Source organism: Equus przewalskii, chromosome 10, assembly GCF_037783145.1.
Source record: "Equus przewalskii isolate Varuska chromosome 10, EquPr2, whole genome shotgun sequence".
Classification (NCBI taxonomy): Eukaryota; Metazoa; Chordata; class Mammalia; order Perissodactyla; family Equidae; genus Equus; species Equus przewalskii.
In genome coordinates this window covers 52,434,997-52,460,157 of record NC_091840.1, presented here as the reverse complement: position 1 = coordinate 52,460,157, position 25,161 = coordinate 52,434,997, and the positions used below count along the sequence as shown (strand labels likewise).

At 51.6% G+C, this 25,161-nt stretch overlaps 1 protein-coding gene across 18 annotated transcripts in view; it reads left to right on the top strand.

Moving 5' to 3' along the window:
• Positions 1–25,161, top strand: part of GAS7 (growth arrest specific 7) — a 218,583-nt gene that overhangs the window by 155,314 nt on the left and 38,108 nt on the right. For 10 of the 18 annotated variants that reach the window (XM_008528742.2, XM_008528745.2, XM_008528744.2 and 7 more), the window contains exons 3-5: positions 3,688–3,768; positions 14,704–14,789; positions 23,684–23,737. In XM_008528742.2, the coding sequence (XP_008526964.1) occupies positions 3,688–3,768; positions 14,704–14,789; positions 23,684–23,737 (221 nt within the window). The remainder of the gene's footprint in view (positions 1–3,687; positions 3,769–14,703; positions 14,790–23,683; positions 23,738–25,161) is intronic. The other 8 variants (XM_070561084.1, XM_070561090.1, XM_070561089.1 and 5 more) reach the window with 1 other exon arrangement.

Here is a 25,161-nt window from a genome sequence, read left to right as displayed (position 1 = left end):
AGTGGCCTTAGCCGGAAGATTGCTTTGGAGTCTGGCACGAAGTGTGCGGCTGTTTCTATGGGCACAGGGTACCTCTCCCCACGTTCCTCTGGTTTGTTCCATTTGCTGCCAGGAGTTGCTGTGTTGTTCTTTGTACATATACGGACATCTCTTGCCCAAACAGAATTCAGTTTCACCTTGGGCTTAAACACCTTCAGTTTTAAGAAGAGCTCTGGGCTCCCTCTGGACCCTAGCCTTCCAGACATGTTTAGAAGTCCTGCTCCCCGCAGACTTCCGCAAGCTGCAAGATGGCGGAAAGAGCTGTAGGGTCTTCTTTTGAAATAAGGTTGGTGGCATCGCCACTGAAGGGATGGAGTCAAAGCACAGTGCAGACAGCTCTCTGGGGACCTTTCCCGCTTTCGGGAGAGTGGGGCTGTCTGTTTATCCCTGGAGAGGGGGAGGGCACATCAGCTGGGAATCTACATGATGTCACCACAGTGTCCATCGTTCTGTTTGCCCGTCTGTCACGTGAGCTGCTGTGTTTGAAAGGGGGAGCTAGCCACAGACTGGGACCTCTGGGGGAGGAGGTAGATGTCGAGGTGAAGATCCATGCTGCCTGAGAGGTGGGACGAAGAGCTGATTCCCTGGAAGGAGCTGGACAGAGTGTGTGCGTTGGGGGTGGGGCCCTTAGGTCAGGTCCTCAGACAGACTCATGTGCAGGAGGTTCAAGAAGGGGGTGTGCTCTTGAGAGCAGCATTGCAGTGCAGTCACGAGAAGTCCTGGCCAGCCCCCTCGGGAGCTCTGAGCTGGATGGCCCTTCAGAATTGTTTGACTTGAGGCACGGGAGTTGATAGGCCTTTGTACCCCAACACTGACTAGCCATTGGATGCGTGGCACCCCATACCCCACCACCCCAGCTACAACCTTGGGCAAAGGAGGGACTCGGCTATGAGCCGCTGCAGCTGGGGACACCTGGGTGGCGCACTACAGCATCTACTCTAGAGAGTTTGGGCGTTTGACAACAGAGGAGAGGAGCAATCTGGGAAGGCTGCGTGGTGGAAGAGGCATTCTAGTTGGGACTTGATGAATGACTAAGATTCTGACATTCAGGGATGGTGGGGGCAGGAGGTGGTGGGGGTGAGTGAACAACTATAACAAAGACATCTTCTGAGACCAGCACGTGGAGTTGATGGAGCTGGAGTGACGTCAGTGGGAAGTCCATCTGAACAGACAGACGGGTGCTTTGCTGGAGATGGGTGCATGCTGAGGGGCTGGGGTGGGCGCTACAAAGTTTGGACTTTATCCTGTGTGCTGTGTTGGAAAAGAGTCAGCAATGGATTTTCACTGGTGAGTGAGCTGCAGAGGACGCGGGGCTCCGGGGCGAGGGGTCTGCTAGCTGTGTGTGGGGAGAGACAGGAGGCAGGAGGACACGGAAAGGAGGAGAGGAAGGGGGTATGGGCCTGGAGGGGGCGCCTCCAGGCCCCAGGCACTGATCAGAGGCGGCTGGTGGGCCATGGGGAGGAGCTGGTGAAGCTGTGGAGGTTGTCCCTGGAGCTCCAGGGGCCAGGTTGGAGAGGAGAACCTGAACTTGACCCTGTGGGCCTCGGGGCAACACTGTGGCCCCCAGGTGGGGCCGATCCAGCAGGAGGACGGGAGGCCTCTTCAGAAAAGAGACTGAGGTCTGAGGCCGGGAGGCACGTCTGTACTCTGGGGGAGCCCGCCTTGGTTTTTACGAAGGCTGTTTTCTCATCTAATGGCGTCTCCACATCCAGCTGGCCTCTCTGTTTAATTTAACTCCGATGAGGCACCTGCCGGCCATGTGCCCGTGTCACCCAAGCCCTTTACGTGCATTCATCCATTTAATGCCCTTATGACCCTATTTAGGTACCATTTTTATCCCCATTTTACAGTCGAGAAAAAGAAAATACAGGGCTAGGTGAGGTCCAAAGGTCGCTCAGCGTGTGGGCAGCCAGGCCCGGAATGCTTTCCCCTGCCCTCGGGCTCCGAGTGGCCGGTGGTGTTCACAGTGGGTTCTCCAAGTCTTGGTGCCCTCAGCGCCAGCGCACGCCCCTCCTCAGGGACGCCTCTGAGCCTGCTCTTCTGGTCGCCTCTCCTGAACGACCCCGCTGCACTCTCGTTCCTCGTCACATCCTCCCTGCTCTTCCCTCACTGACCCTCTGTGCCGTTTTCTCTTAAGACATAAAAGGACCATATTATCACCCAACTCCTGGAACCGTAAGCTCTTTAAACCCAAACAGTGGGTTTTAAGATTTTAAGACCACTGATCAGAGCCCTGGGGGGCAGGAGCACTGGGACCTAAAAGACCAGTTAGCCCAACCTCTTCATGTTGGATGAAGAATTGGAGGATCAGAGAGGTAGTGTGGCTTGCCCAGGGTTGCACAGCAGACTAGAGGTAGAGCCGAGGCAGAGAGTTGGGACTGAGGAGTCTCTTGACTCCTAATTGAGAGCAGCCATGGAAAGGTTGTACTTTTTTCTGCTTTTAATTTTTAAGACAATTGAATTTTCAGTAATAACATTTTTGATGAAGTAATGTCATATCCATATATTGGGCTAACTTTAAAAATAGCTTTATGCTAAAAGCTTGTATGTGGGCATTTGGCATGAATGCAGTGACCGCCTCGGGTAGATGCCATTGTCGATCTCCTTTTACAGAGGAGGAACCAAGACTGTGAGAGGACCATCCCCCTGGCCAAGGTCAGCTGGTGCTAAGAGGCAGAGCGGGGCTTCAGGCCGGCCCTGGACTCGCCGATGTTCATTGCTCCTAACCACTGAGCTATCTGGCCCCTTTAATGATTTTGCAAAGATATTCATAAAAGTCAGTATGTGGAGGGAATGGCAAATCTGATTTTGTTTTGTTCTAAAGATGTATAAATGCCTAGAGAGCAAATCCACGTAGATCCCACAGTGTTGAGAGCCGTGACCTCGCGCTGTAGGATTAGGAGTGAGATGCTTTTCTTTTATGGTTTTCTACACCATCAAGTTGTATATAGTGAGAAAGCATTATTTTTATCACCAGCTAGTTTCCTGAGCGGTCTCTGCTCGCGGCGGTGAAGTGGCAGTGTTCGCAGTGATGATATAGCTGTGGTGTTAGCTTTATTTCTGGCTGGACCGTGTAGCTGGGCATCGGAGGAGGGAGAAGTGGCCGATCAGATGCAGCAGTTGTAATTCAGACAAAGATGCAGGGCTGTGGAACCCCAGGAAGGACTTTGGAAATCACCCTCGTTTGACAGAGGACCACGTCTGTGCAGATGTCTGGGCCGGGCTCCTTCCACTGGGCTTTGGAGTTTCAGGGGACAGTGGGCGTTCAGGGAGAAATGCCCACTTGGTAGCTAGGGTTCCAGGACTAGAGACAGAGGTGGAGGTGCGTGCATTAGCAGCCTCGGGGGATAAGAGAGGGACTTTTGGTATGTTTTAGAGGATCCCAGCCAGAAGGCCAGCTCCTTCTGGTCCCAGCTGCCTGGAGAAGGGTCCCCAGCAGAGAGAAGGCCCTGTCGTCGCGAGAGGCAGGAAGGGAGTGGGGTGTGGGAACAGAAAGCAGGCTCCCACGTGCGTCCCGGGGTTGGGGAGGGAGGACCGGCCAAGTCTCTGTTTTTCCCAGCTTTGACCATCTAGTTCTGCTCTGTGGTACTCGGAGCTTCTGCCCTATGAAATTCTCAAAGCAACTGTGTTTTTTCTTTCTTTGACCAGAGACCACCTGGGAGCGTCCCGGCAGTTCTCCTGGGATTCCGGCCAGCCCCGGCCCTCACAGGAGCTCTCTGCCTCCGACAGGTACTGTCCACTCACTACTTTGGGGCATCGGGGAGGGGCCACACACCCACCTTCGTCGGAAAGGCCGGGACTCTGGATCCCGGAGTCTGAAACCTGGCTGGGGACCTACGGGCCAGACCCAGACAGGGGTCCCGTGGCCTGTTGCCACGCAGGATGGTGGCCGTCTGGCAGTGCCAGCAGCAGTGCTGGCGGACTCACCCTCACCCCCGCCGCTCAGGTGGTCAGGGAGGTGAGGCAGCTGGGTGAGGTGAGGTGCACGGCTCTGCCCGGCTTGCCAGTGCAGGGACCCCCAGTGGGGGCAGAACCCCTCCACACGGTTCCCGGAGGCATCGAGGAGTAGAAGTTTAAGGAGGCAGGTTTTTGCAGGGCAACTTTCAAACTGAACATTCTGAAAGGGAAGTGAGAGTTCTTGGGAGGAGATGAGTTCTCTGTCTGCAAAGGTAATCAAGTGCAGCGGATCAAGGTATATTTTCTTGTCATAGGTGGGAGGTTGGTTACTCTCAGGGGATGTCTAGTTCTGAGATCCCAGGAGGCAGATTGCAGGACACGCCAGCAGGGAGAACAGCTTCTGACTTCTCGTGGTTTAGGCCTTGTTTTAAAGGTCACATCCTCCGGGAAGCCTTCCCTGACCACTCAATTTAGAGCCCTTGCTCATGACTCTGGATGCCACCAGCGTGCCGTTTCATTGCCCTCAGAGTACTTCTTCCTGTGGGTTGTTGCTCTCCCACACTGGACTCTCAGCTCCCTGAGGGTGGGGACTGTCCCTTTCCTTTGGAATCCTTGTGGAATCCTCAGTCCCCAAACAGCCTGGACTCCACGTTGAGTGAATTCACAGATGTCTCCACGATCAGATGGTGCGTGAGCCCCGTTTGTTGGTTTTCCACTTAAGGTGTCAACCTGGAGGCCAAGCCTGGAAGTTGGGGTTGCATCCCAGAATTTAGACATTTATAGCTTTGAAAATGTGGCAGATGGTTGTAGCTGGACAGAGTGGGGTGGGGCAGCAGCAGCATCCTCAGCTCACGGGGAGGAGAAAGGAGGGTGGGGAGAGCCTCCGTGACCATCGTGGACACGTGTTTACCTAACACCTCACAGGTCACCAGGGGAAGAGCTAAAGACGGTCACAGGACCCTCAAACCCTGGTTCTGGGGGAGGGCGGGGGACACAGAGAGACTGGGCCAGACCCCCACCTTTCGTTGTGGGGAGTCTTTACATCGTCTGCCACGGATGCATTCAGAAATCAAAGTATGGTCAAAGTACGTTATTTAGGGATATGAAAGCTGCCAGCTGAAGAACTCAGAACCGAAAAGGTGGGAAAACAGACCTGGAGGATCAGCTGAGCTGTGGGAGACGGCGTGGGTGGGTGCTTCCTACTGAAAGTTCTTCTAGGCTTCTAGAATGTTCTTATTTATGTTTTATTTTATTTTTTTTGGTGAGGATGATTGGCCCTGAGCTAACGTCTGTTCCAGTGTTCCTCTATTTTGTTTGTGGGTCTCTGCCACAGCATGTCCACTGACGAGTGGTGTGGTTCTGCCCCCAGGAACTGAACCCTGGCTGCCGAAGCAGAGCACACCGAACTTAACCACCTGGCCACGGGACTGGCTCTATATTGTATTTTCTTAGTTAAATTTTTTAAAGAAGAAGGAGCACCTGAGGGTCAGGGTGGTGGGGCATTTATTCCTTGTTTCCAGGAATGGGGTGAGTGTTCCACGCTCAGACCGAGTCCCCAGACTTGGGCCCGTCCAGCCTCCCTAGCTGCCGTGTGACAGTGGGCAGTGCTGGGCATGCTGCCTTGCCTTTCGTTGTTATTCTTGTGCTTTTTCACAATAGAAAGACCAGCGTGCATGATGTGAGGCGGTCCTGTACCTGGGCTGGCTCTAGCTGTCTTTTCCGGCCAGAGTGGTCCCCAGAGCAGGACGGGGCATCAGCTCGGTCAGGGGGAGGCTTGGGTGTATGGAGGTGACAGGTGAACAGCCGCACCTGCTGCCTGGGCTGGTCGGAGGACTTGCCCTTTGAGCCAGTGGGGTCACCTCTCCAAAGCCAGCTCTCCCTGGCACCATCCCCAGCAGCATCCTGTCCCCTCTCCACTGTTTCTGGGGGGCCATCCCCCAGAGGAGGGCTGGGAGGAGCTGGCTCAGGCCCCCTGGCCCAGAGGGCTTGGTGTGACAGATTCCTGCCTTCAACAAGTACAGCAAGAGGCCTGTCCACCCAGCGCTGAGCTGGGCTGGGGCTCGGAGGGGGCCGAGACCAGTGGAGGGGATCAGAGCCGTGATGGGCACAGCCAAGGCGTTAGACAGAGTGTGTGGACCCTGACTTTCCTTCCTCTGCCCCCACCGCAGGGGCCCAGGGCACCAGTGTCCCACATCCATGGGCTCCTAGGTCTGTCAAGGTGTCTGCCAAAAAGGGCTCCATGGTCAAATGTAGCTGGGCCCCCCCGCCTCCTCCGCTCCCCTTTGAGATTCTAGATGTACATCAGCCTTCCAGAGGCTCAGAGGGGGCTGCCGTGAAGATACCTGTTGACTCGGAGCTGCCACCCTTCCGCTGGTCTGCTGTGTACACACGTGCTCGTTATGCTGCCTGACTGCAGTTGCAGAGGCCCTTAGCTCTGGGTGATTCTCCTACTAGGGGACATTGGACCAAGTATGGAGACATTGTTGGCTGTCACATTCCAGGGAGGTGCTCCTGGCGTCTGGTGGGTGGAGGCCCGGGATGCTGCTCACCGTCCTACGGTGCACAGCACAGCTCACCCCACAGAGACCGTCCAGCCCGAGTGTCAGTGGCGCTGGGTGGAGAAACTCAGAACATCAGGTCAGTACTGTTCTGGGGGCCACTGGACGGCCAACCTGGCTCGTCAAAATGAGAAGCAGCAGCAAAACACGCAGGACCCTGGCTCTTTGATTCTAAGACCCGCCTTTTGTTTTCGCCCACGTTTTTAATATCTTGGAAATTAGGTGCATCCTATAATCAATGGTGTACCCTAGTTTAATTGGAAGCATCTGTTTTTCTTTCTTAGTGGTACTTGAAATAAGGGTGCCTCTACTAGCCAGTGACGTCTTGGATTTGAGAAATTGCGGCTCGTTGGCCTGGGGGCTTGGGCGCGCTGCTTCCTGCCTCACTTTGCCCGCCTACCAGTTGAGGGCTGGGAGGAGGACCGCACCGAGTCCTGTCCAGTCTCTGTGGTTTGTGGTTCACGATGCTCTCCATCCTGGGGCATGAATGTGCATCAACAGTCCATCCGCACCCTGGGGTGGAAGGGAAGAGAACCCACCAGGGAGGCTATTGCATCTGGGATGTTCTGACATCTTCCTTTCTAGTTTTTGAATTAGATCTCATACCTGAAGAAGAAAATAGCAGCCACATTGGTATTTCTTTCTGCCGGGGGCGCTGGATTTTTCCCAGCCCTGCTCTCATTCGCTTTACAGGCAGCTTTCAGGACGTGGGGTTCTATTACAGGGAGAGGACTAGACTCAGCGAGGACGTGAGGTTGCTTCAGATCTTGGCTGTCCCCAGCCTCACGCTCCAGGGTTGTTGACTGCTCTCCTGGAGACCACTCAGGCCCTGGATCTCAGCCCCTTTTGTTCAGCTCGTGCTCCTGCAAAGCAGGAGAGATGGAGTTTCAAACCTTTCATTCAAGAAATATGCCAGAGGTTGCTCTTGGTAGAGGGGGTACAGCCATAGACAGGCCAGACCTGTGGTCCCTGCTCCCAGGAACCTACATTCTAGTGGGGAGTTGGACAAACAAGAAAACATGAAGTATGTCAGATATAGCTTGTATGTTCTAACGCAAGGGATTAAAGTAGGGCAGTGTGACAGAGAGCGTGACAGGGGAGTCAGGGATGGCCTGAGTGAGGAAGTGACATTTAGGTCAGGCTTTAATGAAAGTAAAAAAACGGATATGTATGTGGGGTGGTGATGTAGGTTTCTAGGCCAGGAAGCAGCTAGTGCAAAGACCCTGGGGCAGGAGTGACCTTGGCATATTTGAGACCACAAAGCAGGCCCTTGTGGCTGTAGGGTGGGGCACAAGGGGGAGAGTGGTAGGTGATGGGTGGTTGGAGGGGGCGGTCAGCTAGGGTGGAACCTGTCCAGCTCCCCAGTCCGGAGGCAGGTGCTGAGGTTTCATTCTGAGCGTGATGGTTGGAGCTGGGGGTTAGAGCAAAATGCAGTGGAGGTGTCTTGTCCTCCTGATAACTCCTTGAAGCAACCAGGTGGCACTTGGCTCTGTTGACTGCTGTCGGTTAGCAGTGGTGGGGGTTGGGGGGGAGTTACCTCCGAGACGGCCGGGGGTGTGGGCGAGGGCAGTGTGGAAAACTCAGCCACGTTCATTGACAGCAAACATTGCATGTGGTCACTCCTTGAAGAACATGGAACATCAGATCAGGTGAGGAAGAATGTCGGCGGGAACCACAGCTTAACCCAGCCAAGCCCAGGCAGGGGCGAGGAAGGCCCTGGGGCTCAGTTTTACTTTCGTGTTGTCACTCCGTGATCTCTGGGAGAGGGTGTGAAGGGCCACCACAGACAGGGCTGGCTCTTTCTTCTTAATGCAGGTTTGTGGGATCCCAGAGGCCCAACAGCCAGGTCACCAGCTGGGGAGAGAGTTCTGGAAATACGCCCAGGGTCCCCCCTAAATTGGACATTGGGTGCCTATTGGGGTCAGCACTGGGCCGGGGGACTTTTCCTGTGTGGCTCCCTCTGATGTCACCAGAGTTAGGGGAGCATGTGCATTTGACAGCTTTACCAGGGGCGTTTAATGCTGGGCTTTCTGGGGGAGAACCCTGTAAGTAAAGTTCAAACGCGAACAGAATACCTGAGGCTCTATTCGGTGACTATGGCAAATATTGACAATCATCTTTGGGCTGGTTTAATATGCAGGGTGGAAGTAATGACTTAGAGAAACAGAAATAGTATCAGTGAGACGGCAAGAAAATGTGAGTGAAAAATGAGGTTCTGGGTGTGTCGGGTATGAGTCATGGGTAGAATGAATGACAGTGTGTTTATTTATATTTACGTCCCCTCCCAGTACAGAGCAGTGCTGTCCTGTAGAGTTTTCTGTGATAATGGAAATGTTCTGTATCTACACTCTCTCTAATACAGTAGCCGCTAGCCACACGTGGCCCATGAGTTCTCGAAATGTGTCTAGTGTACCTGAAGGACTGAGTTTTTAATTTAACTTAATTTAACAATTTTTTTTATTTTGGGGCAATTTTAGGTTTGCAGAAAAATTGTAAAGACAGTGCAGAGTTTGGCTGTACTCTTTACTCAGTTTCCCCTGATGTTAATGTCTCACGTAACCCTGATTCATTTGTTCGAACTAAGGAATTCATGTTGTACATTATCATTTACTAAACTAGATTTTGTTCAATTTCACCAATTTTTCCAGTATTGCCCTTTTTCTGTTCCAGGATCCAGTCCTGGATACCATATTGCGTTTAGATTTTATTTAACTTGTCAGAATTTAAGTAGGCAGCTGTGACTAGCGGCTCCCCCGTGAGAGGGGGCAGGCAGCTGTAGAGAGCGAACTCCTTTCTGAGCTCTGGGCCTGGCCGAGCAGTGAGCTTGCATTTGTGTTTCTCTTGGGGATGGAGGAAATCTCCCTTTTACTGCATTACCCTGGCTCGGGGAGGGTGTCAGGGAAGCTGGGTGCAGGCTCTGGCTTTGCCATGCTTGGAGAAGCAGTCTGCCTGCAGGCCTGGCGAGCCAGATCACAGCGGGGTGAGTGAGTTCCGCTGCAGATCAGGGGCGCCTGCCCTCGAGCCTGTGGGGCCAGCCAGGAGTGTGTGCAGACCTCTGTGCGTCCCCTGAGAAAGGGGCTCCAGAACCCAAGGCCTTACCCACGGCCGCACTGTCTTCTCCGGGTCAGGAAACCCTGAAGAGCTGTTCTGCCCCACGAAGGAGCAGCATGGGGCCCTTGCAGAGTTAGCAAGCAGCCAGGCCCAGGGGCCCCGTGGCCCTCCTCTACACCTCGCCTCGGCTTCAGGGAAGGCCCGGGGGCCGGGGGCGGTTTCTGTAGAAGCCTCGTTCTTGTCAGCTGAGGCCCCAAGGGAACCTCCCCGAGGCCTGTTGAAGCTTTGATGCCCTGGAGAATGGCCCCAGGGTTTCAACCGTTCACACGCACACAGATGAGTGTATTGTGAGTTCTCTTTTGGGGAACACAGTTTACATCTTAACAACCAGGGGAGACGGCAGACCAGGAGGTCAGACAGGAATTTCCAGGCTAGAAGCCTGTAATGTAAACCTGCCCCCACAAGCAGACCGGCATAGACGCTGCGTGCTCCCGAGAAAGCGGCTGTGACGATAGGAGAGCACCCTTCCGAGGCCTTCGGGGGGCCGTGCAGGGAGAGGCAGGGGTGTGTCTGCTGTGCCTTCAGAGATGCCGAGCACCAGCCAGCTCTGTCCCGAGTTGGCCGCGGTTTGTTTGACTTCAAAACCTGTCTTCCCGCAGCCACAGCTGTGTTTCCCAAAGTGGATTCCATGGTGTTCCTGCTTTTCTGCCCCGAATGGGTCCTGTGTCCCTAGGCCACACCGCACACAGTTGCCTTGTTTGAGACTCACAGAGCACGTCAACTATTTTTAAAGGCCTCCTGTAAGCAAAGCGGTTTAAATCTGAATGATGGGGAAATTCGTCCCAAATTCGGGATCATAAGATCCCACCCTTTGCCTTCGCTGCTTAACACTTGTGACAAACGTCAGCACAACTGGGGCTGTGTGTCACACGCCTGGGGAAGGTCACGTTCTACCCTGTTGAGTGTGTGACGGGAGGGAGGTGGAGGGTTTCAGGAACAAGGCCTCCGGGCTGCCAGATTTCTTAACCTTGAGGGGAAGTTCCTGTGTTCACTCCGGAGAGAAGGGAGATGGCAGAAGTGGGGTGTCCAGGGCTGGTGTTCTTGTCTGGAGGGGTACGTGTACCCTTTGGGGTTCCGAAGGGAACAGGCTCCTGGACAGCGGGCCTTGGGGTCTGGAACTTTTCCGAGGGGGGCTGGATCTGGGAAGTGAGAGCAGAGCTTCTGGAAAGGTGAATCCTGCGCAGCAGGTGTTGCTGGCTCTGCTCTGTTGCTTTGTCTCTCTCGACAGCTCTTTCTGTGATCCATCTTTTCCCTGTTTTATCCGCTCCTCCACCTTCTAAGACCCCCTCCTCCTTTCTAAACAAATATCTGTCCCCTCCTCGCATTAGGCATCTCCCAAGCCGTCTCTTTGTCTGTCTGTCTAACCACCCATGAAGAGGAATGAGATGTGTGCCTGCGTGTGTTTAAATGTGTATTGGACGTTTCTAAAGTTACTACAGAGAGCTTTTTGTTCCCTTTTCTTATCTTAAAAACAGCTGAACTTGGCATTTTATGTTTTTTTTCTTGTATCCACACTGAGTTATGTTTCTTATGGTTATGAGTGATCCTTGACCAATTGTATCTTATTTTTCTCCCCGGGACATGGGAGGCCTCGACAACACCCACTTTGGGCCTGGTCTGCATCTTGCCCCTGGGGACCTGGGAGCCCAGAGGGCAGGAGTGCCCGTCGGGAGCGCTCGCGGGTGTGCCCTGGCGGCCGGGTCTCCGTGGATGGCCTCTCTGACGGTGCCTGGGACTTTTGGAGGAATAGGCAAGACGGGGCGTCCGAGGAGCGCTGCTGCATGGGGAGAGATGGTTGGAGGGAAAATTATTTTTCCTTTCCCAGTAATTGTTTTGACATGAGCGGTAATTAGCCAACAGCTGACAGACCAGAACTGAAGCGAGAACAAGAGAATGGATTAGGGGACAAAGCCCCTGCGTTAGACAGCTCGCGGCTGCCCTCAGCGTGGCGGGCTGAGAGCTGGGGAGGCTGAAAGCAGGAGATAGAGCGTGGTGTATTAAGGGTCGCTTCTGAGGTGCCATGAAGGGACCAAGTCGGGGTCAGAAGGGCAGCCTCTGCCCTCGAGAGATTGGGGGCAACCTCGGTTTACAGTGATCAACACCATCAAAAGTGGCAGCTGATTCCAAAGTGGGGCCTGCTCAGTTGCAAACTTACCTGTCTCCTTGTTGGGGTCAAACTGCACTGGGGTCCGTTTTTGTTGGTGGTGGTAGACTTGAGACCAGGGTGACGCTGGCTTTGTGTTACAAACTGGGAACCTTACCTCGTGTCCCCGTGCTCTGGTGCACTTCGTGCCTGGGTATATCTTTGTTGAGAGTTTGAACGACTTTGCCCATATGACCGTCTGGGTCCAGTGCCTTTTGGAGGGAGGTCATTTTTTCAAAGGTTTCACTCGTTTTGGTGTTTCTAGTATCCTTTGAACCTATTTGATAACTTAAATCTTATGAAAGGTTTTGCATTTATTAGCATTAAAAAAATCGGTGTTGTGCTTATGTTTTCTTTCTAATTCTCAATACTGAGCATTTGTGCTTGTCTCAGTCTCAAATTAGCCTGATCTGTGTTTTTATTGTTGTGATCAACCCCCCCCGCCCCCAAACACACACAGAGAACCAGCCAGGGTTGCTGAGATTATCCTGCCTGCTAACTCATTAATTCCTATTGCCATATTTATATCCCTTTCTTGTGTTTTCCTTTCATTTATTTTATTGGCTTAAATTTTTTTTTTAATTCTAAAGTCAAATGTTTAGTCCATTTATTTTTACTCCCTTGGCTTTGATAGTGAAATAATTAAGGCTATGAATTTTCCTTCAACTATATAATTCAGGCCTTATCCAATTGTTTTGATATGTTTTTCCTCATTATTTTGTAAATATTGTGTGATTATGGTTTTCAATTCTTCGACCAGAGATTGAGGGCATTTTCTTAAATTTCCAAATGTTTGGGAGTTGGGGCAATGGGGACCTTGTATATTTGATCTTTCATTATTAATATCTACTTTTATTGCTTTCTGGTCAAAGAATGTAGCTTGTGTTATTTATGTCTTTTGCAATTTATTGATATTTTATTGTGGCTTAAATATGCCCAACTTTTTCTTTTTTTTTTTTTTTAATGTTCCGTGGCTTCTTGGCAAAAGATATCATCATTGTTTGTAGGATATGATGTTTAATACATTTAGTTCAATCATCCTTTTAAATTAAATTACTGAGATAGTCCACATCCTCAGTTTTGTCCAGCAATCAGCTGTGGACTGAAAGCAGCGCCTTAAGGTTTCCTCCTGCCGTCTTTAGATTCTCCAGCATTTGTGTTGTATCCATTGCAGTGCTATGCCACTTGATAAGTAAAATTTCTCGAATGTTATGCCTTCATTGTGAGTGCTATTTATCATCAGTCTAATTTCCTTCCTGGCATATCTACATTCTCCTCAGCCCCCTCAGCATTCTCCGATGCTCTTGGAATGCTGGTCCCCCCTCTTTAGCTAGAAGACATGTGGATAGTATCTGCATTTGATCAGCTGCCTGGGGGGTGTGAGTATAGACCAGGACTGTGGCTGGCCACATGGGGTTAATTTGTTGTTTCTAGCTGCTTCCTCAAGCCACTGCACTGGGGGCCAGCTCTGTGCCTCGGTTCCTGTTGTCTTAGTGTATCTGTGCCCACCCTTCTTCTGGAGCATTGGGCCAACCCCGAAGATCAGGGAGAAGCTGAGCTGCCCGCAGGAACCTGTGGAGTGTGGTTCTGCTTGCAGGTGGCCCTGGATTTTTTGCTGCAAGTGGTGGAGAATGAGGGACATCCCCAGCATGAAAAGGGTTCTACATGGGGTGGCCTTCATCACTCCATTGCTTGTCTCCAGCACTTTCCACTCCAGATGAGTAGGTTTTAGTGACTTTGAGGCATGCTCTCCTTCGCTGCCTGCCACACTGCAGAGCTCTCTCAACAAGAGCCATGAGTGGGACATCAATTTGCGTCTTGCCCCAGCCCGACCTGCATGGTATATATGTTGCAGCCATCCCTCCAAGCCTGGGGCACGAGGAAGACAGCCTTCCCAATCTCCGGAGATCATGCAGGCATAGGGTTCAAGGTGACCGGATTCAGGAACAGAGTAGTGACCTTCCTTCTCTCCATCCCTCCCCTCTGTTGTCATGCAGTACTTTCTAATTTACAGATCCTTTTTGTAAGTGTTGTCTTGTTTGATTTTGGAGACTAGGTAGAATCATCCCCATTTTACAGGTACAGAAGCTGAGGCTCAGTGAGGAGGCACGTAGGCTCCCGAAGTTCACATAGCTGTGTCCCTGAGCGGGCAGCACCACCTCTGGGGACTGAGTCTGCATGAGCCACCGTGTGTATCTGTGATGTCAGGAGCATGCAGCGGTGCTGGGGGCTTCAAATTGGCCACGATGGGAGTATTTATGCCACAGAAATTGGCAAATGCTACAAACCAGGGCTCCTCCATCCCTGCCACGGAAAGCAGGCTTATCGGCACACCTGAGGAGCATGAGTGAGGGTCATAAAGATGGAATTTCAGAGCCTTGAATTTTTTTTTTTTTTTTAACTTTAGAAAAAGCTATGACTCAAGAAGGATATCATCTGACCACTTGGCTATTAATTGGCAAAGGCAAATTTCGTGGAAACCAGTAAAACCAGTCCTCTTTCCATTATACCCACGTAGGGTGAGGGTGGAGAAGGCCCTCAGAGAGAAGGTGCTTCAGAGGAATTTCAGGAAGGCGGTGGCGGGGCCTGCTGACTCTAGAGAGACTGGACCCTTGACCAGCCCCGGTGACCACAGCTGATGCGGCATTTTTGGCCCTGGCCATTGGGCTGTAGTGACCTCGCCTCCTATGAAGCACATTTCTTTTCCTCTCCGGTTCAAAAAGCAACTTGGTCCCCCATGAGTTCAATAACTGGGTTCTGGGGATTAGAGAGATGTTCTCAACCCCTTTCCAGCTCTGCAGATACTGGTAAGATCCCAAGAGGTGCTGCCAGCCTTGCAAGACTTCTCAGAGGCAGGCCCTGAGGTGGGAGAAGGGGCTGTGTTTGCAGAAAGTTGGAGGTCCCCGCCCCCCCCACGGCCACTGTGGCATCTGAGCAGTGTTTCTGTCCCCGCAGTGAATGGATACCACGCATCAGGGACCCCAGCGCACCCTCCCGAGACTGCCCACATGAGTGTCCGAAAATCCACCGGTGATTCCCAGGTAAGGGGTCCTGTTACGGGAGGTAGGGGGAGCTGTGTATGCAGGCCCAAGGAAGAGGGGTCATTAAGACAAGGACATGACGGGAGTCCAGGTGGCTACAGCCCAGTTCTGCCCTGAGTAGAAAGTGGTTGGTATATCTGGGCCATTCCAGTGTACTGTGACTGGGGGAGGGGGCGGTTGTCACTTGTTGGTTTCTCCAGAAGTCGAGGGCAGTTTGGAGTGGCTGATGGTGGTAGGATAGGAACTGTTGCTGGAGCAGGGGGCTCCATCCTGCTGTCTGGATTCCTGAGACGTAGAGTCCAGATCTTCCATCACTTTAGGAATATGGATGCAGTGGGCCATTTTCCTTTTCTACGTGCCCCTCCCCCACCCCAGACTTCACCCAGGGTGGCATTTTGTAAAATGTTTTACCGTATTTAATAATCTAGCATAGAGGCAGTGACAGGACGGGAAGAAATGGGAGTATGTTTTAAGATTCCCAGTCTGCTTTTGCATTTGTCATCTCAGCTGACGCTTGTGCAAACGCCTGTGGTATGTGTCAGTACTGGTGTTACAGGTGAGGTCACTGAGCCTCAGACTGGTTGAGTGGCTTGTTCAGGTTGACCTGATTACTAAGTGGTCAGACTGGCCCTTGATGACAAGCCCTGTGGTTCTAAGTTGCGTTAAACTTCGTCTAAGAAACTAAAGACTAGTCTTATTTATAGTCTACCTGTGGACTATCAAGAAGATGTTCTTGATGAAGCCTCGAAATTCTGCCAACCTTTTCCAGGAATTAAAATGCCAGGCCCCAAGGGTGGTGGTGATGATGATGCTGTTGCTGATAACAATAGTTGCTTGTCACCAACAACAGTGGGCACTCCGGTGCCAGTAACTGAAAGAACACCTTGCGATCTGTTACTACAGTTACTGCAGGCTACAATGTGACACTTAGCTTTAAGTGCAGCTTAAGAGTGTTAATTTTCGGAAATGTAATTAACTTGTTCTCTTAGGAGGCTGAATGTTGGGCTCAGGTTCAGGTCAGTTAAAACTCTGGGAAAGAATTTGGATGTCTGAGTGGGCCAAGCCTTCTTACCTCTGAATCACTTGAGCCTCTGGTTAAAATGCAGCTTCTGATTCAGGAGGTTTAGGGAGGGGCTGGAGGTTGTGTGTTTCCAGCCAGCCCCCAAGTAATACAAGTGCCGCTGGTCGGGGACCCCAGGGACCACACTTGAGCCTCGAGGCTCCAGGCATTGTCAGTAGTGCACAGCATGTGTGTGTCCTCTTCACGCCCCAGCTCGTGGCACACGTCGCTGCCCTGGCCTTGCGTGTTTCCTGCTGAGCCCCAAGTAGCCTTCTCAACACAGCCGCTCTCAGTCTGTTTGATTTGCCATCTGACTGGGGGTGTTTTTTTGAAGACGTCAGCTGAAGTTCTGCTGTGATATAACGTAACTGAAAAAGCTGGTGCTACCCTAGGTATTGTCAGGAAGAATATTGGACCCCCTCCCTGCCCCCAATCATTTTTCCTTCCTTTCCTAATAGAACGTGGTTCCCCCGACCCCGAAATATTATGTAGTTGTTACACAACCATTTAAAACAAAATGTATACTGATGCAACCTTCTCAGAAGCCAGTTTGACCGTGTGTACTCTAAGCCTTTGACCCAGGAATTTCCCTTCTAGCCTCTGGTCTTGGAATATGTTCAGGGATCCTGATTTATGTGTGAAGCTGTTGTTCAAGTATTATTTACAGCGGAGTAACATGGGACCCAACCTAACCATCCAGCAATAGGGGATGGGCAAAATGGACTTTGGCGCTGACCGTCCGTCCAGCCAATGATATCATGCAGCCATTAAAAAGCTGCCTTCTGAGGAAAATTTAATGACTTGGGAAAATTCTCATAACATAATATTGAGTGGGAAAAGCAGAACACAAACTGTGTACAGTCTTATTTGGGAGGAGGAAATCTATTCATATGTGATGATTAATGACTCGAAGAAAAATAAACCAGAACATCGATGGTAGTTGAGTCCGCATCTAAGACCACGGCGCTCTGTCGGGGGACATTTGGCAATGTCTGGAGACATGTGGTTGTCCCACTGGGCGGGGGTGCTACTGCATCTGGTAGGCCAGGGATGTTACTGACCATCCCACAATGCTCCGGACAGCCTGAAACAACAAAGAATTGTCCAGGTCAAAAAGGTGAATGGCGCCGAGGTTGAGAAACCTTGGTTCCAAGACCGTGAGTAATTTTTCTTTTCTTTACGCTTTCCAGTATTTTTCAAATTTAATGAAATGAACACATTTTACTTTTATAGCAGGCAGATACAATAAGCGTTATTAAAACAAGAAGGTAGATGCAAGGCACTGGTCTTGGGGATTCCGGGAAGGAGAGCTCTAGAGACCCCAGGCCTGGGCGGGCACGACCGCTTCAGGACCGGCGGAGCTGAGCATAGTCTCCTTGGATGATAATGTTGAGAGTTGAGGTGTCATCGAAGTCACAGAAATAAATAACGCAGTCTGTGGAGAGAGCAAATATGCATTTCTTCACCAGTTCCCGGAACCGTAAGGTGGAATATTATCCTGTTAGGCCGTGGAGGGATTTGTGAATCTGTGGAGCTGGCTTTCCACAAAGGTGCTGGAGGCCAGTTATAGAAATAGGTTAAGAAGGTCTCGTATTTACAGAGAGTGCTACCAACAATTGATCCCCAAAGTATCTACAGCACTCTTCAGCGGGCATAGCATTTACTCACCCTGTCCCAGGCTGTCAGTTATAATTCATGGCAATTATGACTTAGTAGTATTTGAAGAATGGATGGATGGGTGGGTGGGTGGGTCAGGTGGCTTGCTCAGGGTTTGGTCAAAAAACCCTGTTGTGTTCCTCTTTGAGCCAGCTAATCAGGGAAATTAGAATGTTGGTGGAGGTGGGGAGTACGTACCTAATCTTCATGGAAACCAGGATTGTGTCCCCACCGTGCCCCGTCATGGGAGGACCGATGGCTGGGTGCCCAGCAGCCCCTGGGGTGGCCGCCCTCTCCATTGCCCAGCCCTGGGAGACCTGGACGGCTGGGCACAGGTGGTGTGGTGATCTAGTGCCACCCAGTGGAGGTTTTCAAGTCTGCAGCCCTGGGGCGGGCTGCCTGGGTACTGGATAAATGGGGCCCACCTGATTGTGGGGCGCAGAGGGGCCGAAGGCTGACAGTCTCGCCAGCCTTTGCAGAAGCACATTCTAGCCTGTCCCCTGCCCTCCTGTCTGGGGCTGTGGTGGGAGCCCTCTGATCTCTGCCCAGGGACTGGAAGGGTAAGGGACCTGCCCACCAGCGCCCAGGCCCTTTTGTGACCCATCTTTCAGTCGTTCTGGCTTCCCATGAACTTCCCCCAGGAAGACACAGGAGAGAAGAAAGGGATTGTGACTAAGGGCTTAGAGACCTAAGGGGCCCATGGGAGAATGGAGTTTGAAGTGGACAAAGGGGTGAAATGCTGGGAGCTCATGGACTTAATGTCCCCCCACCCCCCCCACCCCCACAATTCAATAATACACTTTCTATTGAGTATCTACTTCTTGACCAGGCACTGAGTCACAGAAACAGCCCCTGCCTTGATGGGGGTTTATAGCTAATGCTGGAGAAAGACATGAGATAAATGGTTATTTTGTCCCAGCAGTGATAAGGGCTGGGGGACGTGCGTGCTATGCGGACCTGGCTGGGTGGTGGTGGAAATGTCAGTGATAGAGTCTGTAAGGAAAGAGACTTAAGCTAAGACTGGGAAGGTGAACAAGGGTTTATCTTGGCAAAGAGGTGGGGGTGGGGGGTGGGGGTAGCATTCCAGATGGAGGGAACACACATGTGGATGCTTGGAGGCAGGAAGGAGAGCAGTGATGTCAAAGAACCTGTAGAGGCCGAGTGGGGCTGTGGTTTATTAAATTAGCAGGTGTAGGGAGGCTGGAATATGAGGCTAGAGGAGTCTGCACGGGCCTCTTTGGAGGAGCTTGGGTTTTATTCTAACTGAGAAGCCATTGAGAGGTTTCATACTGGATCCCAAATGCCGAGGGGGTGGGACCAGACTGCTCACAGGGCAGGAGATGGCGGGGAGAGGACATGCACAGCGGGGCTTGCTGGATCAGTTGCAAATGACCCACTGCAGTCCACCAAGCACTGCCCTGTGCATCACTACCCTTGAGCGGTCCTCACCTCACAGTGACAGTACAGTGGCCCAGGTGGGGTTAGGAAAGCAGGCTGGGAGCGGTTTGAAAAAAGGGAAGGAGAAAAACTTTCTAGAATCATAGGCACAGGAAATTTTAAAAAAAAGCACTTTTATTATGGAGATTTGCAAATGTTTATAGAAATAGAAGGAATACTAAAATAAAGTACCATGGACCAGTCGTGTAACTTCAACAATTATTTGACCAATCTCATTTATATTCCCATTCCCAACCGCTAACCCCCGTATCCCCAACTGGGTTATTTTAAAGCAGATTCTTGACATACGGTTTTAACTATAAATGTTTCAGAATGTGTCCCTGCGGGGGAAAGCATGAGCACAGTACCATTAGCACACTTGAGAAAATATTAGTTCAATAATATCATCTGATGTAGTGTATATACACACACAGACAATGGAGTACTACTCAGCCATAAAAAAGACAAAATGGTGCCGTTTGCAACAACACGGATGGTCCTTGAGAGTATTATGCTAAGCCAAATAAGTCAGATAGAGAAAGACAATTACCGTATGATTTCACTCATATGTGGAAGGTAAACACATAGACACAGAGAGCACATTAGTGGTTACCAGATGGGAAGGGGGTGAGTGGAGGATGAAAGGGGTGAAGGGGCACATGTGTGTGGTGATGGATGGAAAGTAGACTTTTGGTCATGAACACAATGTAGTCTATACAGAAGCTGAAATATAATGTTGTACACCTGAAATTTACATAATGTTATAAACCAATGTGACCTCAATAAAATAAAATCATCTGATATATATATTATCCATATTCGTACTCTCCAATTGTCCTCAAAATACTGCTCTTCTTCCCAGTCCAGGATCTATTCAGGTTTCACACATGGACACATCAGTTGCTATATCTCTTTCGTGTCTCTCGCTCGCTCCAAATAGCTTTATTGAGATGTAGTTCTCTTAGCAGTTAATTTACCCATTTAAAGGGTACAACGCAGTGGTCATAGAGTTGTGCAACCATTGTTACATCAATTTTAGAACATTTTCATCACCCCGAAAGAATCCCCATAACCCTTAGGCAGCCACTGATCTGCTTTCTGTCTGTATAGATTTGCCTGTCCTGGACAGTTCGTATGAATGGAATCACGCCATCTGTGGTCTTTTGACTCTGGCTTCTTTGACTTTAGAATAGTATTTCAAGGTCTGTCAATGTCATACGTATTAGTACTTTGGTTTTTGTGGCTAAATAATGCTCCATTGTATGGATTTGCCGTTGCCATTTCATCTCAGTTATCATTTTAGTCTCTTTAAGTCTAGACTAGATTTCTGCACTCGTTTGTTCCTTGGAGCCCAGCTCAGTTGTCTTGTAGAATGACCTCCAGTCTTGGTCTAATTGTTTGCTTGTGCTTAGACTCAGGCTCAGCAGTTTTGGCAAGAATACCACCTGGGGCCTATCCAGTGCTTCCTGCCGTGGCCCCAGGAGCCGCCCACTCCAGGCTCTCACCTGCCGCTGATGCTGAGTTTGAGCTCTGGGTTAATGTGGTGGCTACCAGACTTCTCCTTTGAGGGGGACGTTTTCCATTTTTAGTTTGTCAGTAATCTGTGGGGTAATCGGGTGAGACCATGTGCCTATCCTGTTCCCTAACAATCTTTGCACTCACCGCTTTGAGCATCTGTAATAATCACGGACTAAATTCGTTTCGACTTTGGGGTTTGCAAATGATGATTTTCTAATTCCTTGTACGTTTTTTGTTGGCATTCTTCCATAAAGAAATGCTGCCCTCTCTCTCTCCTCGCCTTTTGATGTAAATCACTTGTAGTCATTATTCACATTCATGCTCAAATTGTCCCAAATTTGGCTTGTGGGAGCCTCTTTAAGCTGGTGCCTGGGTCCTTTTGTTATATCGTGGCATTCTTTGGACACTTTCTTACCTCTCAGCACAATAAGATGTTCCAGGTCCACCTGGCATTTGGAATTGGCCATTTTGCCAAGGAACGTGAGTTCCTTTTAGCGGGCAATAGTATTTAGAAACCAGCTTCCAGCTAGTAGGTGTTCCCACCGAGACGGAGGTCTCACTCCTCCTGGGCCCTTTCAGTGTAGTGCTGTGGGGTGTGTATGTGATGCATATATATGTACATGATGCACGGATATGACATATGTTTATGTATATGACACTGGAACAATAGGCAGAGGTCAGCAGCAGCAAGTGCAGAGCCTGAGACTGCCTGGAAGAACCTGTGATCCTCTGCCCGTCCCCCCAGCTGAATCTGCACAGCTGTAGGGCAGAGATAGAGAAGGTGCTGGCACACACCCTTGGAACGTCACCCTCAATGCCATTACTTGCACTCCTGTCCTGGCCCAAGTTATAGGGAGGGGCGTGGCCTTGGGGTCCAGCTTCATTCTACAGAGCCTTGGACACAGTGGTCCCCAAATCCATATTTGTGGATGATGGAGATCTTTTTTGTCCCCTGCAGAGACACCTGGAAAACAAGAGACTGTCCCAGGTCTAAAAGTGGAGAGATGGTGGAAGCTAGAGAAAAGAGTTATTCGGGCTTGCGTTCCAATTTCCTCTGTTTATTTGCCTTGTGACCTTAGACAAATTAGTTTTTGCAAGCCTCAGTTTCAAAGTCTGTAAAATGGAGTTGATGCCACTGAACTTGCTGGGGTTGGGAGGATGGCCAATGCCTAGCCTGGTGCCTGCCTCAGAAGCAAGCACTCAGTGGCAGGGGCCCTTGCAGACTTTCCTCCCACTAGTAGTTAGCCTCTTCGTCCTTCTCCTCATCACCATCACCATCAGCACCAAAATATAGATTCGAAGGCTGTTGCCAGGGCTGCTGGTGCACTGGTTGCCCTTCCTGGTGGGCTGGAGTGGGAGCACGGTGGTGCTGTGTGTCCACGACAGGGAAACTGTTACAAGCTGCAGGACCCATCCCAAAGACTCCCCTTCCCCTCCCCTCCCCCTCCCCCCTCCCCCCCCTGGCATGTAGCCTCTGCATGAGTGAGCCTGTAAGAGAGCTCTGCACCCGTCTCTTCTCCTTGGAGAGGGGCACCGGGGTTCGTGCTGTGCAGCCTCTGCCTGCCTCCCTCCTGGGCGGCCCAATTTTAGCAAGTTCCCTGGGGCAGAACTGCTAGCTTGGGAGAGACCAGGGTGGGTGACCTGGATGAGTTGATGCATTAAAAACATCTGCGGAAGCTATAGTTGGTCATAAGCTTGACGTTGCCCAGAGCCTGTTGGGACTGCTGGGGCAGCTGCCTTAAGTAGGGAGCCTGATGAAATAACAGAACATAGGTCAGTGTGCCTCCAAGGGAGGTCCCCAGAGTTGGCATCAGAGGCACTGGCCCTGCCTGAGACCTTCTGGGTCACAAGCTCTGGGAAGTGCAGCTGGGACTCAGCTTTGGGCGAATTCCCCGGTTAATTCTGACACACTCCAAAGCAAGATGTCAAGGTTAGTGAGTTCATTTTCTTGCCTGTGAAATGGATGATCTAAAAGGTCCCTCGGTTTCATTAGTTGACTTTACTTACCAGCCAAAATAGGTCTAGATGGGAGCAGGGGACTGAGGTGACCATAGCAAGGACTCCGTCAAGCTCCCTTTTTGCCTGATGAGCAGATGGGTTCCTGAGGCAGGGGCTGACCCCCACCCCTGGATGTCATCCTCCCAGGTGGTCCAGGGCTGTGCTGGCCCGGGGATGGGGGCTGCTGGTTCCCTGAGACTTGCTGGAAAAGTCTTTCCATGCTTTTTCTGGGCCTTTTTTCCATGAAGTCCTGACAGCCTTACATTCCACTAGAGAAAGGATAAGGCACCAAGTCCCAGGACACACAGTGGCCACCCACAGGGCCTGAGGGGTGAGCTTGCTTCCCAGCTTGTCGTGTGGCTCAAGACAGGAGTGGACATCACATGTCCCACTCAGGGACCCTACTGAATCTGTAGTGTAACTGCTAATAGTGAGACAATAGAGACCAGAATTGATGCTCCCCTTTAGGGTCATAGGCTTTTAGGACCAGTGTGGTGTTTTCGGCTGGCGGCCCTTAATTTTCCGTGCCAGAACCATCCTGGGAGTGGGGCAAGCTGCTGAGGACCTGTGGGCTCAGAAGTACTTGGGACGATGGTTTTCTTGCCGGCAACCGGAAGACGCAAAAAGGCAATCCAAAGTCTGAATGAAAGCCGAAACACGGCTCAGCTGAAAATCCCTCCCAGCTCTCAGGGTTGGGAGAGCGGCAAGTCCTGGAGGTGGCCGAGCGCCCCAGTGCCCATTGCACACATTTAGGGTTTGATGTGTTGGACCTGGGGAATTCAGAATGAGATGTCATGTTCTGAATCCTCAGTGCCAGGAGGCGGTGGCCTGCAATCTGCCTTAACCCCCTGCTTCCGGGTGGATTCTGCAGGTTCAGGCAGCCAGCACGCGGAACCACTCACCAGCAGAGGGCAGCTGAGGGGTTAACTCCCCAGATCACAGACTGGGAGAAGAGGAGGCAGACCTGGTTTGGAGCCGTTCCCTTGGAGCCTCTGCTGGAGGGTTCCTCCAGTTTGCCTTCAAGCCGGGAGCAGCGTGGGGTCAGGATGCTCCTGCCTGCCCTCTCGCAGAGTATGGTGACATAGGAGTTAACGGCAGCCTGAGCATCCCGAACTTCCCCAGCACGGGGCTTTTAACCAATCCCTCCACCTTCAGGGAACCCGAATGAAAAAGAATGCCCAATATGGAGAACAGCTTTGATGATGTTTCTTGCCTCTCTCCCCAGAATCTGGGATCCTCGTCACCAGGCAAAAAGCAGAGCAAGGAAAACACCATCACGGTAAGTGGCTCCTATGGCGTGCTCACAGGTTGAGCGTCAAGCTGGGGCTTTTCAGCCACAGCTGGGCTGTTGCCATGGCAGTGCGGACCGCTGAGTGGAAGCGATGCCCAGCCTGGAATCGGGGAAGTTCCAAAGCTTGGATGTAGCCGAAGTTTCCCCCTGCCTCCCCCAACCCCCTTCCGTCTGTTGATTCCATATTTCACTTTTTCTCTCCGGATGGTGGTTGGGAGGATGCCGAAGCCATTTCTGCGGGGCGGGCAGGGGATGGTACAAGTACAGGAGTGGGTTGAAGGGGGTGGACTGTGCCCTGTGCAAGTGACATGACGTGTAAATTACAGCCACGGCGGGGTTGCTTTTGTGCAGGGTAACTTCTGGAAGATGTCAAAGTTAAAAGCAAGAGAAAGCGCCCTAAGAATAGAGTTCCTGGGAGTTCCTGATGGGAAGCAGGCAGCCTCTGCCGAGTGGCCAGACCGCCTCCTGGGGCTCTTCCAAAAGCCCGCCAAGCCCCCACGTGGAGGCTAGCAGAGGCTCCCCTGCACCCGACATCTGCCCTGTGCTCGGGGAAAGTGGGCGCTGGACATGAGTGCCTCCGCCATCTAGAGAAATGAGTTGTCCATCGGCTCAGACAGCTGAGAACCTGGAGATGTGAGAAGTGTGGTCCTGGGTTTGCTATTTGGACACAAGTGCAGCCAAGCCGGGAGCGGGGCATTGCTGTCTCAGGCGCCGTCATGCACAGTTCTCAGCCGTTCTGACCACTGCCACGGAGCTGAAACCAGCAGTGGCTGTGCTCCCCTGGCTCAGGCAGGCTGAAAATCCTGCTTGGGAGGAAAAAGAGGGTCAGGCAAACAATAGCAACAGACATAACGCTGCCACCTTTGTGTGCTTTTATTATGCAAAGTAGCAAGCTCAGTGGCCCATTTAATTCTCCACTCATGGTGTGAGGTGTGGGTGAGGGCACTGATGTAGTTTGGGGATTATGAACTGGAATCTACCCAGAGTGTCAATTTCAGCACCTACTAGCTGGGCCACAGCCTGGGGCAGGTCTCTGGGTCTCAATGCCCACATCTGTGCAATGGGGAGATGGTGGGCTCTGCGCCACAGGGATGGTATAAGGACTAAATGAGTCCCTACTTGGAAACAACTTAGAGCCTGGCACATAGTGAGTGCTGGAAACACACTAGTATTCTTGTCACTCTGTTTACGGATGAGGAAACTGAGGCACAGAGCACTATCCTGCCCAAGGTCACACAGCTGGGAAGCATCAGGACTCCAGAGCTGTGCTCTTACCCTTCCCTGGTGGGAGTTGCCTCCGGAGGGCAGGGCGGCTCAGCCGTGTGGACTGAGTCTGTGCAGCCTCCTTGTTACTGGAGCTGAGGGGCCACTGGGGCAGCCCCGGGACAGACTTCCCAAGGCCACAGACGCTT